This window comes from Theropithecus gelada, chromosome 12 (genome assembly GCF_003255815.1).
Source record: "Theropithecus gelada isolate Dixy chromosome 12, Tgel_1.0, whole genome shotgun sequence".
Lineage (NCBI taxonomy): Eukaryota > Metazoa > Chordata > Mammalia > Primates > Cercopithecidae > Theropithecus > Theropithecus gelada.
The window spans coordinates 95,727,734-95,746,439 of NC_037680.1; the positions used below are offsets into that span (position 1 = coordinate 95,727,734).

General features: G+C 42.8%; 1 protein-coding gene across 1 annotated transcript in view; it reads right to left on the reverse strand.

The window, feature by feature from the left end:
- Window positions 1-240: 240 nt before the first annotated feature.
- NHEJ1 (non-homologous end joining factor 1) overlaps window positions 241-18,706 on the reverse strand; it is a 75,168-nt gene continuing 56,702 nt past the window's right edge. Inside the window, exons 3-5 of the mRNA XM_025404753.1 lie at window positions 3,004-3,121; window positions 2,162-2,280; window positions 241-1,376 (exon numbers count right to left, since the gene is read on the reverse strand). Of these exons, the coding sequence (XP_025260538.1) occupies window positions 1,302-1,376; window positions 2,162-2,280; window positions 3,004-3,121 (312 nt within the window). The 3' untranslated portion in view covers window positions 241-1,301. The remainder of the gene's footprint in view (window positions 1,377-2,161; window positions 2,281-3,003; window positions 3,122-18,706) is intronic.

Below are 18,706 nucleotides of genomic sequence, written 5' to 3' on the forward strand. Positions count from 1 at the left end.
TGGAAAATAAATGTTTTCATTAGTGTGTATAATAATGCTGCGAAGAACTCAGCTGTCTGGGCTTAAATTCTGGCTGTCACTTATTAGCTGTACGATCTTTGATAAGTCACTTACTCATTCAAGACCCAATTTCTTAGTGGGTTAACAGCATCTTCCTCATACGATGCCATGAGGATCAATGTCAGGTGCTCATTAGAGTACCTGGTATACATTAACTGCTCAATAAATATTAGCTATTTATTATTGTTTTTCTGATTATAATTATTTTATTATTGTTTGATCATCTTCTCTTGAGACTTGACATCAGGACAGAAACACCAGTATATATACAAGATATATGAATAAGGAGGCATTTAACCATCACAAGTAAATAAACCAGAAATGGGACAGGCATGGTGGTTCATGCCTGTAAACCCAGCACTTTGGGAGGCTGACGTGGGCAGTGATCTCACTAGAGCCCAGGAGTTTAAGACCTGCCTGGACAACATGGCAAAGCCTTGTCTCTACACACACACAAAATACAAAAATTAGCTAGGCGTGGTGGTGTGTGCCTTTAGTCCCAGTTACTCAGGAGGATGAGGTGGGAGGATCGATAAACTACCCCGCATGGTAGTTTAACCTGTTGCCTATACTTTGGAAACAAAGAGAAAAATGCATTCAAGTTTGACACAGGAAAGCAGCAATCATCTATCTATCTTGTGCCCACCATGAAGAGAGTTCTCAAGGTCGAAGTTTCCAAATGGAGGTTTAGCTCTGGCCACTGCAGAGAAGTTTAAGAAGAATCTGAAGGACTGGACTGATAGCTAGACTTCATCCAGAGACAACAATGGGGTGGTACCCAGTGAAGTGAATTGGGTTATGAGTTCCACAGCATAAGTGATCCCAAAAGCAGGGGAGTGTGAGTGCTTCTTATTCCATGCAAAAGACAGAAGTGGGTCTCTGAGGAGTGTCGGGGGCTGGCTGGCTAGAGACTCTAGGGAAAGGTAGACAAGGCTCCCTGAGTGTGTGGTGCTTTCTTGCTGACTTGCCCTATATACCTAAAGTCCATGGTAGAAACCTGAATCTACAGAACCTCCACCAAAAGAGAGGAGAGCATGGGATTCTCAGAGACTGGCTTCCACTTGAATAGGAAGGCCAATTCCCTGTGGGCCTGTCAACATGAACTTCAGTTTTCTTGCCCCTACAGTAGGCCTCTGACTGGGTCACTGTTTTAGAAATATTGCTGCCATGCAAGCTTCTTTCAAGGTGAAGCTTGGAAGCTATTCTCCAAGTCCATCCTCAGCAGCTGAGGCCACAACAGGTTAACTGAAGAGCCCCCTTGGCTTCTTCCTCTTGACCTTTGACAGCTGAGGTCTCTGCAGAGGGCCTGAAGTACCCTAGAAAAAAGGGAACCCAAGTTAGTAGGGGTTTTGAAATAGTTCCACTGAAATTAGGAAAGGAACTTTCTTCCTCTCATGGCTCCTGGTTAGGACGAGGCCTTCTTTTTTTTTTTTTTTTCGCCCAGGCTGGAGTACATGGACACAATCATAGTTCACTGCAGCCTTGAACTCCTGGGCTCGAGCAATCTGCCTGCCTCAGCCTCCAAAGCAGCTGAGACCACAGGCACATGCCGCCATATCTGGCTAATTTTGTTTTTTGTAAAGATAGGGTTTACTTTGTTGCCCAGGTTGGTCTCAAACTCCTGGCTTCAAGTGATCCTCCTGCCTTGGCCTCCCACAGGTTGTGATAACAAGCGTGAGCCACCATGCCCAGCTAGAAAGAAGAGGCATTCAGGAAGTGTCTGACATAGGTATTTTGAAGTCTATGTCAGGCAGCAAATGTGATATAAGACCCTAAGCAGGAGATGGAGATGTCCCTTCTCCCCCAAGGAACAGCCTCGCTGACTATCACTGGTCATCACTGGCCATCACTGGAAGTGGGATAAGGTGAAAGAGGAGTCGAGGCACATCATTTTTACAAGAACTACAGAGAAGAGACAGCAAGGGAAGATGTGCAAAACCATGACTCTCCATCTAGACACCTACAATTTGGAGCCTGGTCACAAATATCCCTCAATATTGTTGAGGCAGTGCCAATGAAGTAGCAGTTCCAGGGACCACTGGTTTGGGGGATATAGGTGCCAACTCTCAGAACACCATCCAAGAAGCTGCTCATGACTTACTGTGGACTCTTTCTCAGGCACTGAGAGGGTTGGAGCTGAGGAGACCAGTTGTTCTGGCTGGTTTACACATTGGCTATGAATTCCTTGCGGGGAAGCACTGTTTGAGGTCTGAGGATCTCCTGAAATCAGAAAGATCAAGAGAAGATAGTGATAAATGCCTTCTTCTTACCAGGAAGACATTAGTATTCACCAAGCATTCTGATAAAGGCCAGGGTTTGGTACAAATATGTAAGTAGACAGAAGTAGCCACAAGTCCAACTTCCAGCTGACTTTCAGAAAGCCCTGTTTCTGCTATGAAGATTTCCCCAGGCCCACTTTCAGCAGGTAGGATGAGAGTTTCCTTTACTCAAAATACCCAGCTGTTCTTCTACATATTCCCTGACATGTCTCAGGTATGGAGATTAACTTTTTTTTTTTTTTAAGAGATGAGGTTTTTGCTATGTTGTCCAGGCTGGTCTCAAACTCCTGGCCTTCCCTACCTTGGCCTCCCAAAGTGCTAGGTTACTGGTGTGAGCCACTGCACCCAGCCAGGGAAACTAATCTTTCTCCTGGTTCTTTTGCTAACCCTTCTAAGCACCTAGACCAGAGCCACCCAATCAAACTTTCTGCAGTGATGGAAATGTTCTGTGTCTGCACTAACTTGGTAGCCACCAGCCACATGTGGCTACTAATCACATGAAATGAGGCTGGTGCAAAAGAGAAAATACATTTTTAGTATTATTTCATTTTTATTAATTTAAACTTAAATAGTTATATGCGGCTAGAAAACTATCATATTGGACAGCATAAACCTAGATCCTAATTGTATCCTCAGACAGACCAGGTACCTCTGGAGTGCTCACCAGTGCCTTGATGCTTCTGTCCCACTTGGACCTCTTGTTTGGTGACTGCCATATACAGATTCTGCAGATTCATGACAAAAGGCTTTCCATCACCAATGCTGCATGCCTCTGGCAGTTTCTGTAAGAGAGAGGAGATACTGTCATTGGTTACACTGTACTGCTGGAGAAGCGATCTAATACCCCACATGCAGAACTGGCATCAACCCCAAATGAATTAACATAAAGCAGTTAGATCCAATAGGGGGCGTCCATATCCAAGCCTGGTGGCACCAATATAAAGATTTCTCGGGACATCTCCTCTGAAGCGCAACTCCAAATGTATATCTTATTTCCCCTAATCCTTAGGTCTATTATGTTTTCCCATGAATACCCTATAGATTTCTAGGCTCTTTTTCCAAAGGGATGATTTCCTAGAGGGCTACTTTAGGAAATTATTTCTCCTAAATTTTCCCTGAGCTGAACAAATTACTATTTTCATTAAATTCATTCCTAAACTAGAGAAACATGATAAAATTCAGGATAAAGGAGAGAGAGCAAAATGGTAATGACAGACTGAAACACAAGAAAAAATTATGGAGCTGTGATGTTCAGGCAGAGGAGACAGGAAACACAAAGCTGACAAAACTTTTGAGGCCCCCTGCCATTTTCCATTCCCCACTGCTGTCCCACGCTCCTTTACTCTATCACCCACAGGCTCACAGTGGGCTGAGATTCCTCCAAGGTGGTGAAAACTGTTCTTGAGGGGTAAAAAAAATTTACTCTTTTAAAGCATAAAGCGTGCACACACATACACACACACACACACACAGCGTACATAGATTTTTTGGTATATCTGTGGCATTAAAATTTCCTGAGAGGGAGTGATTAGGCAAAAAATGTCTTAAAAGGTTCCTCAGGGAAGTGATAATTTTTAAAAGGCTGAGAAACACTGTTATGATTACATTATATTTATCTGTTTCCTTCACTACAGAATGAACTGTGGACTTATATCCAGAGCAAAATGATTTGCCTAGTTGTAGTTTCATACACTTGGCTGAACTGGGTTGAGGGAATGGCTGAAGACTGAACAAAGTGCAATAAAAATGAGATGAAAGAGTAGGGTATCTAGTGGTCCCAAACCTGGCTGCACTTCGGAATCTTGGAAAGGGCCCAGAACTATTTCACCTGTTCCTAGGCGTGCAAATCACCATGGTTCCCAGCCAAGTTAGCAGGTCCCCAAGAGCAGCCATGCCAGCAGCTCACATGGGAACCAACCCAAGAATCCTGGATTGGCCCATATCGTGGGTCAAGGGCACCTTTTTGTGCTATAAGGGCATTCATTTCTGAAAGCCCCTCGTGGGAGAAAGATAGAAAAGAGAAAGTGTGAGAAACAGGAAAGCAGGTGCTGAACCAGTCAGGATAGCTGAAAACCTTGTTGATTACCAGGAAATGTCACATACATTTCTACTCCAACCCTATCCCCATAAAGACTATATCAGGCCTGGACTTTCACTGGAAACCACAGGCAATGAATCAGTGCCCCGAGTCCAAACTTTGCCTCTAGCCAGTAATCACACTAGGAGTCTAACAGCCCTCTGGCAGCATTCCCTGAGGAATGAACTGAAACAGGGAAGGTAAACTATCAGGCCACACCACCTCTACCCTACCTCACTCTCCTTCCTAAGTTCAGCTCTCTAACTCTCAAGACACCGCCTTCAAAAGAGGGTTCTCTCCTCCACAGCCAGAGAGCCCTGATGGTGGGGAGGCAAACAGCTGCCCTCCTTCCTTATATATTGACCTCTAGCATCTCCCTTCATACTACCCAAGAAATGCAGCCTCTCTTAGGGTCACTCATACATGACTTGGTAGGCACTGTGCTATCTACACAAATGGGTTAGGCAGAATGAGGCAGTCCAGAGTCATTTCCTCCTGCCCTTTCCATGGAATCAAACAGATTCATCAATTTTTCAGTGTGACCTTCACTCAGCTCCTAAGTATTTAACCTCAAAATGAAGTGCCAAAAATGTTGGACCTGCGTCTAAATGTGGAAACTAATCTAAGCCCTTCCTCTGTCCTTCCCCTTCTCAGAGAGATCTGGTCCTGCAGTTGCTGGCAAAGTTATTCCACCTGACTATCTATTCTCAGAAAAGTCCTAGCAACAGCATATTGCTAGAATTGTCGAATACTTAAATATGCTAGACATTGTTCTAAGTACTTAAAATGTATTAAACCATTTTTGTGTTTTCTACTACTATTTTCCTGGCATCTAGAAGAACGCTGAGGTCACCTCACGGTAGAGGCTCAGTAACTATGTGTGAATAAATGAGCACGGTAGGCACTAGCATGACCCCGTTTGGCTGAGATGGTCCCAGCTAGTAAGTGGTGGCACAGGGTTAGAGCCCAGGCAGTCTGGCTTCAGGGCCCACACATATAATTACTATCCTATTTACTTCCCTGAACAGCAAAATTTTAGTCAAAAGGGCAATCCAGCTTCTCCGAGGATCACAACCTGCAATCCTTCACATCCCAGATGACCTGCCATCCAGCTGAGGAACAAGTTCCCCAAGGTGTCAAGAAAAGGGAGCAGATAAAAAGGAGACAGCTGGACCAGACTGGAACCCGTGGGAGCTGAGAGACCATACTCTTAATCCCATTCTAGCCATTCCCCATTATCACAGATTCCTTGGGCCTCATTCTCAAAATATACTAGGGAAGAGAGGTGGAGAGGCAGGAGCTTGGGAAAGAGAAACATTAGCTCCTGGGGCAGGACAATGGTAGTGGCTATCTGGGGCAGGCAGCAGAGATCAAAGGGAGAATGCTGGAGTCAGGAGTAAGTAAAGTAAATAGTGCCCCCTGCCATAGGTGCGACTGAGCCAGGAGCATGATGTACCAGCCACAATGCGGGTCACTGCCCAAAGTGGGGAGGGAAAGAAGAGTCAGGTCAGCCTACTTGTAGAATGTGTTCATCTGATTAACCCAGAATCAATTCTAGTAAGCAAAAAAGTTACTGAGAGTCTGCTATGTGCCAGGCACTACAGGATTCAAGGCAGGGGAAACAGATGCATCAATCCTTCCCTCATAACAGGTCTGAGTTAATAAAAAAATAGTAACTCAGAGTCCCTACCTCAAAGATTTGCATGTGGGAGATAGGCAGACATATGTTGTTTTGTTTTATTTTTCAAGTGATTTGCTATAACAGAGTTCTAAACAAAGGGTAATAGGGAACCAGAGAAGAAGAAAGGGATGAATTTTGACACAGAATTCTGCAAAAAGCATCAGAGGTGGTGACATCAAGACAAGCCTTGCAAAGTTAGACTTTGGATGTGCTGGAAGTAAGTGAAGCATAAAGGTGTGAAGACAGGATATGTGGATGTGTCTCATGGGAAACAAGACTAGAAGGCTAAGTTCACATTCACTAGTTTGCAAAGGACTTCATTTTTTAAGGTTATGCCCAAGGGAATTTCCTTTTGTTTCACAAAGTGGCTTTCTCTGCTCTACAACTGTTTGCCAAAGCTTCCTTGGCTCCAAACTAGCATTGATGGAACAACGAGGAATCCAGAGCTGCTTCCAGGCTTTGCTTTTTAGATTCTCTGTTACATTTACCTAAACTCTTAGTACTTCCTCATTACTTACTTCTAGTAGTGTGATTTTTCAGCAGCCACAAGAGCTATATTACTCTCCCATCTCCAGTTCGCTGGGACTTTGGACCCTGGTATACAGCCATACCAGAAACTTTAGGCAAACCAAAGTGACAGAAATCCTGTAGGGCATTTTATTTCCCCTTCTTGTCCCTGTTGCAGCCCATCATGGTTCTGAGGGTCCAACCTCCCCTCTTTAGAGGTAACTCTCATCTTCATGAGGTCTACACTCACTCCCAGTGGTCCAGAAAACCCAAGACTCTCTCAGGATTTTCTAGAGAGCTTCCAATTAGCATTTTCAACTACAAATACAAAATCTGCCTCTCCTCCCTGACTTACTTTCCTCTGAGTTTCAGAAAAGAAACTTCTAGAATCCTGGGTAAGAAAGGCTAGATCTGATCTACTGCTCACCCTATAAATATGGGCCCACAGTCTGAGGATACAGGTTTAATGAAGAAAAAGGGAAAATAAGCTAACTGGAGCTCTCCAGAGTCAGCCTTTGAGCATGTCTTTGGTTCTGGCACCCGCCCCAGAAACTGGCACAGCCCCAAGGCCCTGGCACTAACCATCACAATATCGCAAGGGCAGGGCTCACAACACGTGACTTCCCTAAGAGTAAGAATTCCGCTCCTCCCTCTTGCAATGTGGTAAACATTGCTGGTCTGGATACAAACTTCCTTCCCTCGGGAGCCCAGGTCTCCACTTAGGGAATCACAGCAATGTGAACCATCAGCTTCCCTTAGGAATAAGAGCACATTAGAAAACTCTTCTAAGGTCTCAAATGGCCAGGGAATTTGCCAGAATAAAGAGAAAGGAACAAGAAATGTAGTTTAGGAAGAAGACTCTAAAGAGAAGGACTCTTCAAGAAACGTAACTCCCCCTCTGCCAATCCATTCATATTTAACAAATATTTGCTGATCATCTACTGTGGTGTTTGGGACTATTTAGATGCTGGGAATACGGTAGTGAACAAAAGAGATAAAATTCCCTGCTCTCTTGAAGTTTACATTCTAGAGGGGAGATCACCAACAAATATATAGCTAATTAAAATGTATACTCTGTGAGATGGTACTATTACCATCCAAATGAAATCCCTAAATCAAAGATAATCTGAAATGGCCCTGGATCCACGACACAGACCCAACTGCAGTAGTAAAACGCTGAGAGTCAGAAGCAAAGATGAACCCAATGCATGAGGATAGTATCAAGGTTTAAAAAAGAAAGCCCAAAGTAGCTTCTCACTCAAAGAGGAAGAAGCAAGGCTATTCAGGAATTAGAAAAAAAAAAAAGGAAATACACTTTAAGTTCTGGCCTTAAGGTCTCCAAGATGTGGATTTGTACCTAAGGTGGTCTTCTACTGGCTAGCTGTGACACTGTGGGCAAGCCATCATACTTAATGGTTTATTGTGAGAGAGAGGGGAGGGAAAGGAGAGACATTGGGAGTCAGGCACTGAGGGATCAAGACTAACAACATTTACATCACAGAATATGTGAAAGAATTAAATGAGAGAATTGAGTAAGTGCCCAAGAAATGTCTGTTCCTTCCCTTTGCAAGGCACACTGAGACTTTTCTTGCCTGGCCCTACTCCAGTGAGTGCTAAGTGGACTTAAGAAATGCCCTAATGATAAAGTACATAGAGAAACCAGGTCTGATCCAATTACAGATGGTCCCTGACTTACGATTTTTCTATTTTACTGATGATGTGAAAGTGATAGGCATTCATTACACTCCTTGACCTATGATGGGGCTATCTTTGGATAGTCTCATAAGTCAAAAACACACTTTCAACTCAGGATATTTTCTTTCTTTCCCCTTTTTTTTTTTTTTTTTTTTTTGAGATGAAGTCTTGCTCTGTCTCCCAGGCTGGAGTGCAATCTCTGCTCATTGCAACCTCCTTCTCCCAGGTTCAAGCGATTCTCCTGCCTCAGCCTCCCAAGCAGCTGGGACCATGGGCGCCTGCTGTCACGCCCGCCTAATTTTTGTATTTTTAATAGAGATGGGGCTGCACCATGTTGGTCAGGATGGTCTCGAACTCCTGACCTCAGGTGATCCATCCGCCTTGGCCTCCCAAAGTGCTGGGGTTACAAGCATGAGCCACCACGCCTGGCTCTACTATTTTCAACTTAGGATGGATTTACTGGGATGCGGCCCCATTGTAAGTTGAGGAGCATCTGTATTAACTTCTCTCCATTGGTGTCCCAAAGCATACTATTATCCAGTCAAGGTCCAGATCAGGGAGACACAGAAATCTACCCAGTAACCTGTGGGTAGTTCACTGCCCACCATCACCACACTAGCCGACTCCTCGGTCTCTAGTAATGACCGAGGCAGCATGGCTTTTGCATCAGAAGGTCCTGGGTTTAAATCCCGGCTTTGCCAGTTACCAGGTATGTTACTAACCCCTTTTAGCCTCTGTTCCCTTACCAGAAAAATGAGGAGACCAACAGCTACTTTGATGAGGCTGATGGAAGGATTCCGTGGGATGATATGTTAAAGGGTGCCTGCTCAGTAGGTATTGTCTCCCTACCTCCCCCCAAATAGCCCCTGCTTCTCAAAGCTCTCCTTTACTCTCCAATTCTTCAGGACCTACCCAAGAGGCCAGGGCTTCATCTTCATTCTCTCCACCCTCTTTTCTGGGTGGCAAGTATAACAGTAAAGAGTAAAGCTCCTACTCTCTCCAGAAGCACACAAAGCACAAACAGCTTGCTTCCAACAACATTTTAGCAAGAGTATTCTGCACAGCCCAACTGATCCCACAATGCTTGAACCAAGAACTCTCTCACCACCATTTCCTGCTTCCTAATGCGGCTTGTGCAAATGCTCTGCTATGTCATTTCCATTTTCAAGTAATATACACTCAATAAGGGCTATCTGGAAAACACAAAAATACGACCTGCAGATATAGATCATAAAAATAGCTAACAGCCAAATGGTTTTTGAGGGGATTAATTTCACAGTTTCCTCAGAGTCTGAGAGAAAAAATTCTCAGGACAGAGAAAAGAGATAGGGTGGTGATATCTGGATTTTTAGAAGACAACTGTTTCATTCTCCTTTCTCCTCATTTCAAATTTTCCATAGCAGCTCACTTGGATGAGCTATCTCTGAGTTTCAGGCAATAACCAACCCTGATACTGGGTCTCTCTCTCTGTCCTCACAGAATACCCCTCTATCAGTTCACTGATCAGAAACCTTGGTGATTTGGGAGAACACATAGTACCCTAAATACACAAGGCACACTGCCCTTGAAGGTCCAAATGTGAAACTGAAGAGAGAGCTGACACTGCCCCTGTGTTTGGTCTGATTTAGCTTTGTTTGGGTCTGTCCCTGCAACAAGGTCTTCCCTGATCATGCTGCCCTGTTGCGGCCGACCTCGCCACGCTCTATGATTAGCCTCCAGCTCCTGAGCATCCACTCAGTGCTGGGCTATAAGGAAAAAGAACACACAGAAACCCAAACTTAATCTTGTGTTTAGGGACCTTGCAAATTAATTAAGTCATAGTCCAACTCGCCCCCCCGACCTTTAAAAACAAGGTGGGAGAATGGATGCAGCCATACAGTCATATAGCAAGCATGCATGTATGCAATCTAGTCAAGTTACTAAATCACTTTCTTTGTGGCCTCCCTTCAAAATGAGATAATTTTGCTGCCTCTCTCTCATGATGCTGTAAATGCAATGGAGTAAGATAGGTGCAGAGTTCAAAACAGTTTGAGACAAAGTCCAAGTCCTATGTATACTGTTCAGATTTTTCTGGTTCAGTCTGAGGCCTGGCTAGCTCTCTGGACTGCAGAGTCAGAAGAGGAGGGGGATGGGAAGAGAGACTATGAAAAGAGGTCCAAACAGAAGGCTTGAAAAATATTAGTAAGATTAACTTTGTAAATGCTTTCTATGTGCTAGGTACTTAGGCTATGCATTTTGACACATTACTACAATTAACCTCCACTGTTACCCTATCAGTTGGGCTCTAAAATCATTCTCATTTTATTTATTTTTGGTTTTTTTAAGTTACTTATTTGTCATGACTTGAAGCCCAATCTCATTTTATATATAAGAAAACAAAGGCTTGAAGAGATTAAGTAACTTGACCAAGGTCCCAGCAGAATGGGGAAACGGAAGGCCCAGGAAGTTGAACTCTAGAACCTACACTTGAATCACTACACTATAATGCCTCTTACCAATGAGACATCCATTTCTCCCTGCCATCTCCTACCCCTGTAAGGAAGTGGTCCCTGTTCTGAGGTCTAGTGGTACTAGAAGCTGGCTCTCACTTCTCTTCTTAAATCTCCAAATAGCTCAAGAGGCTGAAAGAGGGAAAAGACAAAATGCCCTCTAGAAAAGGAAAGCCTTACTTCACCCCTTGAGTGTCCTCCAAGTACACTGGAAAATCAGAAAAATGAATCTCTGGTATGGGAAGTCTCTAGACTTGAATCTCCTTTTAAAATAAGTACAGCCCCTCAGAGTCATAGCAGGAAGGCCCCTCAGCTCTGCCCCCAAAGAAAAATAATGGTAAAGGGAGTGGAAGTGAAGGTGGGGGTGGGGCAGTAGCTCTCATAAGAGCCCTTTGTGGTGGCTGCCTCTGAAAGGAGGTTTTGCTAGACAAGGTGGAACTTCTCAAGGTGACAAGCAAATGGTACAGACTGAGCTGTGACCCTCTGCTTGCTCTATAGCCACCCCCTCCCCTTTGGAGGGCCAGAGCCTAAACTGTCCCTGGAGCCCCACCCAGCCCCAGCACAAACCATGGCTTTCTAGTCTGGAGGGCAACTAACGAGCAGCAGAGGGGCTTGGGGAACGAAAGTGGTTTCCTGGGGGGGACGGATCCTCAGAGCCCCTCAGAAAGTGTAGGAGCAACTCTCATTCGTTCTTTTCTCTACTCCCACTCCTTCTCCAAGAAGAACAAGCAGCTCCTGTCAGCTCTGGCTCAGGGAAGGGGCTCCGACCAGCCTAGCAGGGGAACAAGCAGTTTGAACATTATTTTAGTACCTCTCTCAAATTCAGCCACCTCAACATCCTCTTCCCAAATGGAAATGAAACAATGTGGTAGAAACTGGAAAGAACAAAAGCATCAGATTTAATAACAAAAAGAAAATCACAGCTATAAGGCCGATAGTCTGGCTCTGAAAGCTCTTCATCCCTGCCCTGTGCTACTGGCACTGTGCAGGAGTGCAAATTCCTTTTTTTTTTTTTTTCCTGTCTTAGTGGAGAAGAGAGGACAGTCAACTGGGTGTCTAGGGTACAAAATTGATTTAGAGTACCCCGCAGTATCCTCTGTAGGACCTCCACCACCAAAAGGATTCTCTTTCACTCCAGATTACACGCTTGACAGCTGGGAACACAGCCCATAGCAGCCACGTTCTCATGGACTCCCTGCCCCCATCCCGCCTGCTGCCCGCCTCTCTGGAGGGTGGCAGTGTCCTCTCTGCCCTGAGAAATCTTACTTTATAGGGGTGATGCACCACCTCCCCCACCTGCCACACACACTGGAAATAATATAAGGTACTGATCTTCATGACCTTGAGGAGGTAAAGATTTCTTAACAGGACACAAACTATAAAGGAAAAGATTGATAAATTGGACTAGATTAAAATTAAGAACTTCTGTTCATCAAAAGAGATATTTAAGAGAGCAAAAAAGCAAGCTACAATGTAGGAGAAAATGCTTGCAATATATATACCAACAAAGAACTCATTTCCAAAATATATTAAAAACTCTTAAAAATCAGTAAAAAAAAGACTTAGTCATACCTAAGTCTTAGTCATATTTAAATGACTGATAATTACATAAAAATGTACAGCACCTCATTGAGAAAATTAAAACCACAACAGAATATCACTACATATTCATCATAATGGCTAAAAGGAAAAAGGAAGATAATATCAAGTGTTGACAAAGAAATAGTACAACCAGAATTCTCCTAAACTGCTTGTGTGGTTATAAATTGATACAGTCATTTTTGAAAATAGTTTGGCAGTATCTATTAAATCTAAAAATATACACACCTATGACCTAGACATTCCACTTCTATGTATTTCTCCAACACAACTAGGTAAATACATGGTGGTATAGTTTTACAATCAAATATTATACAGAAGTGAAAATTTTAAAAGTATGGCTACAAAGAGCAACATGGATGAATTGCATTAACATTTTGGGCCAGGTGTGTGGCTCACACCTGTAATCCCAGCACTTTGGGAGGCTGAGGCAGGAGGATTGCTTGAGCCCAGGAGTTCGAGGCTACAGTGAGCTATGATCGTGCCACTGCAGGCCAGCCTGGGCAACAGAGTGAGACCCTGTCTCAAGAAAAGAAAAAAAAAAAAAAATTAACATTTTGTTGAGTAAAAGAAGTCATACGCAAAATAGTATATACTATATTATTCCATTTCTATGAAGCTCAAAAACAAGCAAAATTAACTTAATGATCATATTAGAAGTCAGGATAGTGGTGTTACCCTTTGGAGGTGGTAGATACTGGCAGATAATAGGGGAGTACTTTTGAGTACTGGAAATTTTCTAGCTCTTGATTTGGGTGCTGGTTACACAGCTATGTTAATTTTGTAATAATTCTTCAAGCTGTACACTTCTGATATGGGCACTTTCCTACATGCATCTTATACTTCAATTTTAAAAGTTTATTAATAAAAGATGAATCACTATGGAAAATAGAGAGGCAGTTACCAAAAATGTTAAACATAGAGTTACTATATGACCCAGCAATTCTACTCCTAGGTACATCCCCAAGAGAATTGAAAACATATGTTAACACAAAAATGTGAACACAAATGTTCGTAACAGCATTATTCATAAGAGCCAAAAAGTAGAGACAACCCAAATGTCCATCAACAGATGAATGGATAAACAAAATGTGGTATATCTGTACAATGGTATTTTGTTCTACCATAAGAAGGAATAAAGTATTGATATTTGCTTTAATACATGAACCTTAAGAACATAATGCTAAGTGAAAGAAGCCAGACATGAAAGACCACATATTGTATGATCCCGTTTTTATGAAATACGCTGAATAGGCAAATCCATAAAGACAAAAAGTAGTGATTTCCAAGGGATAGGAGACAGGGCGAATGGAGAATGACTGCAAATAGGTATGGCATTTCTTTTTGGGGTGATGAAAATGTTCTGGAATTAGATAGTAGTTATGGTTGCATAACCTTGTGAATACACTAAAACCACTGAATTGTATATACTTTTGGTATATACTTTTTGGTACATTTCATGGTATGTGGATTATAGCTCTAATTTTAAAAACAAGTTTTAAAATAGATAAAGTCTCTATTCTCCCCATCTCTTTTGCCTATTTTCCACTCTATTTCCTCTTTTAGGAACAGATGCTCAGGCTCCCAACAGGCTTGGACAACTTTTAAAGAACTTTAAGCAGTCAGTGGAGCAGATACCTACCAGTGGCTGAGAGACTGGAGGTGGCATGGCATGTTGAAAGACCACAGGATCTAGAGTCAGACAGACCTGGTTTTGAAAATAAGTCCACCACTTACATGTTTGTTTTATGATCTTGATCTTGGCCAAGTGACTTAATTTTCTGAGCCTCAATTCTCCCTCTATGAAATGAGTAAAGGAATTCCTACTAATGAGGGTTGTCCAAGGATTGTTAAATGAGACAATGTATGTAACATATTAATTCTGTTCCCTTGAGAGTTCCATGCACTCTCAACTATTTGAAGGCAACTAGGAAAATCACTTTATTTCAGCAAAAACAGTGTGGGCTCTGGAGTTCAACTGCTTACACTCAAATCCCTGACCCATTATTTCATCTCTAAGCCTTAGTTTCTTCAGCTGTGGAATGGGAATGATATTACTACCTGCACTATAGAGTTATTATGAGGATTAAATGAGATAATGCAAGTAAAGTTCTCCCTATCATGTCTGGCACATAGGAAGTGCTCAATAAGTATTAACTGTTATTATTAATTCAATCATTAAACAAAATTGCCAAGGATACACTATAGCATGCTGTGTCCTAAGGATAAGACAGGGTTCACTGTCCTCAGGGAGCTCATAGTCTGGCTGAAGAGTCAGACACATAAACAAATAATTGTTCTTCACAGCTAGTCACACACTGGAGCCTTTGATTCCCAGTCAACAGCACTAGATCTGAGGCCTTACTAAAAAAAGCCGGATATGTAAGGAACAGTGTGGGGTGGGGGCAGCAGTGAATAGACGAACCGTGAATCAACAGTAGGCCCTTCTTTTCCCACAAATAGCCTACGAAAATCCAGATAGGTATACACACTTCCTCCTCTGAATTACTATTAAGGGGCCATCTGTGTCCTCCAACTTATTCAAGCGGCTGGTTTCTTCTCATCTTTCAAGTCTCAGTTTAAATGTCACTTCTTCTGGCCCCCTGACCATATCACCTGAAGTGCTTTTACAGCATTCTATTCATTTTCCTCAAGTAATTATAATAATTTTCCATTATTCATTTACTCATTTCCTGTCTTCCCCATTAGGCTGTGAGTTCAGGGACCTAGAGTTCAGGGACCATTCATCCAGCAAATATAAGTACCTACTATGTGCCAGGCACTGAAGTATGTGCTGGGAATTCAGTTTTGGGGGAGAGACATGGCCACTGCCCTCATAGAGCTTACAGTTTGTATCTGTGGAAAAAGTTTTAGGATGCAGGTTTATCCCAGTTCCGGCTGAGGACTCTCTTATGACTAGCCCAGTTAGATAGGAGCCCTTGGCTGCCAATCTCGCACCGAGTCCAAAAAGCCAGAAGCTGAAACTCTGGTGACGTCTCAGTTCTTTTTTCTGCAGTCCTAGATTCCTGTGGAGTTTAAGCTAGGGTAAATAGCATAACCTCAGAGCCATTTCTGCAAGTTCTTTCCTTATAAAGCTATTCCTATCAGCATTCTAAGGGCAAACATGGTTGGCATCAGGCAAGAAACACATGGCTGGGGTGGAGGGTGGGGTGAGGATGGGGATAGGGAGGCAAGAGTCTCCCAAAGTCCTGTAGAGATGAAATGACTGAACTGGAAGTGCTGAGCCCTCAGCGCCTTTCAAATTCGATGCCCTGGATTTCTGAGATGGCTGCTTCCCACAGTCTAAGCTTCTCTACCATTGAGTCTGACTTCGTTCTAAAGGCTACTTCCTGCTAAGCTAGCCTGAGGTCTAGGAATGCTGAATTAAACTCTAGGAAATACATTCTGCTGCAAACTCTCTGGGGAAATGCCAAGGGAACACCATTTTCCAGCACTGGGTGATAACAAAATTCAAAGGATTGTTGAAAAAGCTTCTTTAAATTTGTTATTAAATGAACAAGGGTGTGTGTATATACCAAGTGTGTGTGTATATAAAATTAATGAATAAATCCTTGCTTAATAGCAGGAGATAATGTCCTGAGAGCAGAATTAGGGACAAAGTTTCAAGCCACATAAGCAAACAGATCTATTCATTCAAGAACTATTTACTTGACACCTTCTCTGAGCCACATTATTCTAGGTACAAAGAAATAAATGACTGATTGTGGGTTTAGCAAAATATGTTCAGTTCTATGATACAGGTCTATGTACAGTCTGCTTTGAGAGAAGAGCAGACCAGTCTGGGCAAGATAGTGAGACTCTGTCTTTATAAAAAGTGAAAACTTAGCCAGGTGTACTGAGTGGCACATGCCTATGGTCCCAGCTACTCAGGAGGCTAAGAAGGGAAGACTGCTTGAGCCTGGGAGTTCAAGGCTGCAGTGAGCTATGATTGTGTCACTACACTCCAGCCTGAGGGACAAAGTGAGACACTGTCTCAAAAAAAAAAAAAAAAATTACAGGATTACAAAGGAAACCAATTAATTGAAATGTTATTATTCAAATATTTTTAAACTAATCTGTAATATTATAACATACGAGCTTCTTTATTAACACATTAAATCATGAGATCTAGCAATGAGTCTAATAACCATAATTTCAAGCAGTAATCAGCAAAAACTATATTTCAAGATATCTGCAGCAGTATAGAATGATATGAAAGTATCTGTGATTTCTACTGGTGACAGATACTTCTAATACACAGTGTCTTTTGCTTATATTTATAATTGAAGGAAATGCTAAATTCCAGTTACAGGTTAATGAAAATAAGATGCAACTTTCCCTCATTCCATTCACGAAACCCTGAACTCTAAGCATGAATTCCCAAGGCATCCATAGACCCCAGGGTAAAAACCCCTGCTGTAAAGATGTAAAGACTCTCATTGGGTAACACTGGATACATAATCAGAAAGACCACATAGAGCCAGTTCAGAGTTAGCAGTAAGGGGAGCCAACGCCAGATGCCAGTCAATGGTCTGCAGGAGTAGAAACAAATTGGCTGTAGGGGGCAGAGATAAGAGATCTTGAGATCACAGAGAAAGAAGCTGCCTGTCCAGTTCCTGTGAGGCATGGGTAGCCATCTGCAATTAGGTACCAAGAGACCACCCTGTGCCTATTCAGTAAATCCCCTTTTCACTTAAGCTAATTAAGGGGATTTTTCTGCCTCACAATTAATTGCTAATACTTCAAACAAAAGTGCTCAATGAAACATGTTTGCAAGACACTATGTATATCTGTGTATATTAACAGCCTTCCAGATGAGAAATTCCTTAATTTATAATCAGTTCAGGGTATGTATACTCCAGATTCTGTAAAGCCCACAGCGGCTGATTACCACTGCCGAATACCTTAGGGAGAAGGGAAAGCTGCCTGTCCTCTACATAGAGGGCTACCTGGCAGGCAGGGTGACTAATCAACAGGTAGACAGTGAACTCATAGGAGCCAGAAGAAAGGGAGCAAGATGAACAATCAATAGAGAAGCCAGGGCACTACCTGAAACTGTGCATCTTTAGGTTTAAGGAGACAAGGACAAGAGTACAAAGACAAGGACAAGGTACACTGCCGAATACCTTAGGGAGGAGGGAAAGCTGCCTGTCCTCTACATAGAGGGCTACCCTGGCAGGCAGGGTGACTAATCAACAGGTAGACAGTGAACTCATAGGAGCCAGAAGAAAGGAAGCAAGATGAACAATCAATAGAGAAGCCAGGGCACTACCTGAAACTGTGCATCTTTAGGTTTAAGGAGACAAGGACAAGAGGGATATATAAATGGCCAGAAGAAGAATCCTAAGCTATCAGAGGTCCTCTTGCAAAATGTGTCTTAAAACAGATTTTCGATACTACTGACAGGGAAAAACTGAGGGGGATAAACTGTGCCCTGAACACAGAATGGTCAGTGCCTAAACTCCCACAAGACAGACGTAGATCTGGGGCCACTTCTATGGAGAAGGGAACAGAATGACCTTGCAGGCCTCTCCAGCTGCTCTTCCCACTGTTTTTAATCCCACTAAGGGCAAACAGGAAAGGAGAAGTGACTGGGAAAGGAACTGAATATTACTATTAACTGTTTAAAAATGCAGTTGAATAGTGGGTATATAGTGTTTGTTTTATTATATGTTCTTTTGTGTGTATTAAATACTTTATAGTAAAAATATTTTTAAAAGACACAGTGAAACCAAATCAAACCAAACACACAATTGGAAAATGAAGTTACTTAATACAACATCAGCAGTGACTACCGAAGTGCAAGCATGGAACGTGTGTTGAGGAACATCTCCAGCCTGTGTCAATGCCTGGTCCCACTAGACTCCAAGTTTAAAGATGGGCAAGGATTCTGAGGAGAGGCTCTAGAGAAAAATAAGTTCTGGATACAAAGTCACTTTCCAGGAAATCAAGTCTGGCAGGTTTTGAGGTTAGGAAGTCGAAGGGGAGAAGGTCAACTGTTAGGCCTGAGTTATCTGCCACCAGCTTAACTTAGAAGACTCATTCTCAACAGGGTACCTGCCTAACCCATGGCTAGGGTGGTGATGGAGGGATCTGATCTGATCTAAAATGTTAGGATGACCCTAGCATCCAGTGTCTGGGGAAAATTAAGCAAGACTTACTAGCCATTAAAAAGATCCCAGAAAAAGATGGAGGGTAGGGAGAAAAAAAGAACTGGAAATTAAGATATACTTCAATTCAGACCCCCCACTCAGAGCAGGAGTCTGACAGTACTGTGGAAACGGAGGTTGTGGCTAGGTGCGGGGAGAAGGGGACTGGA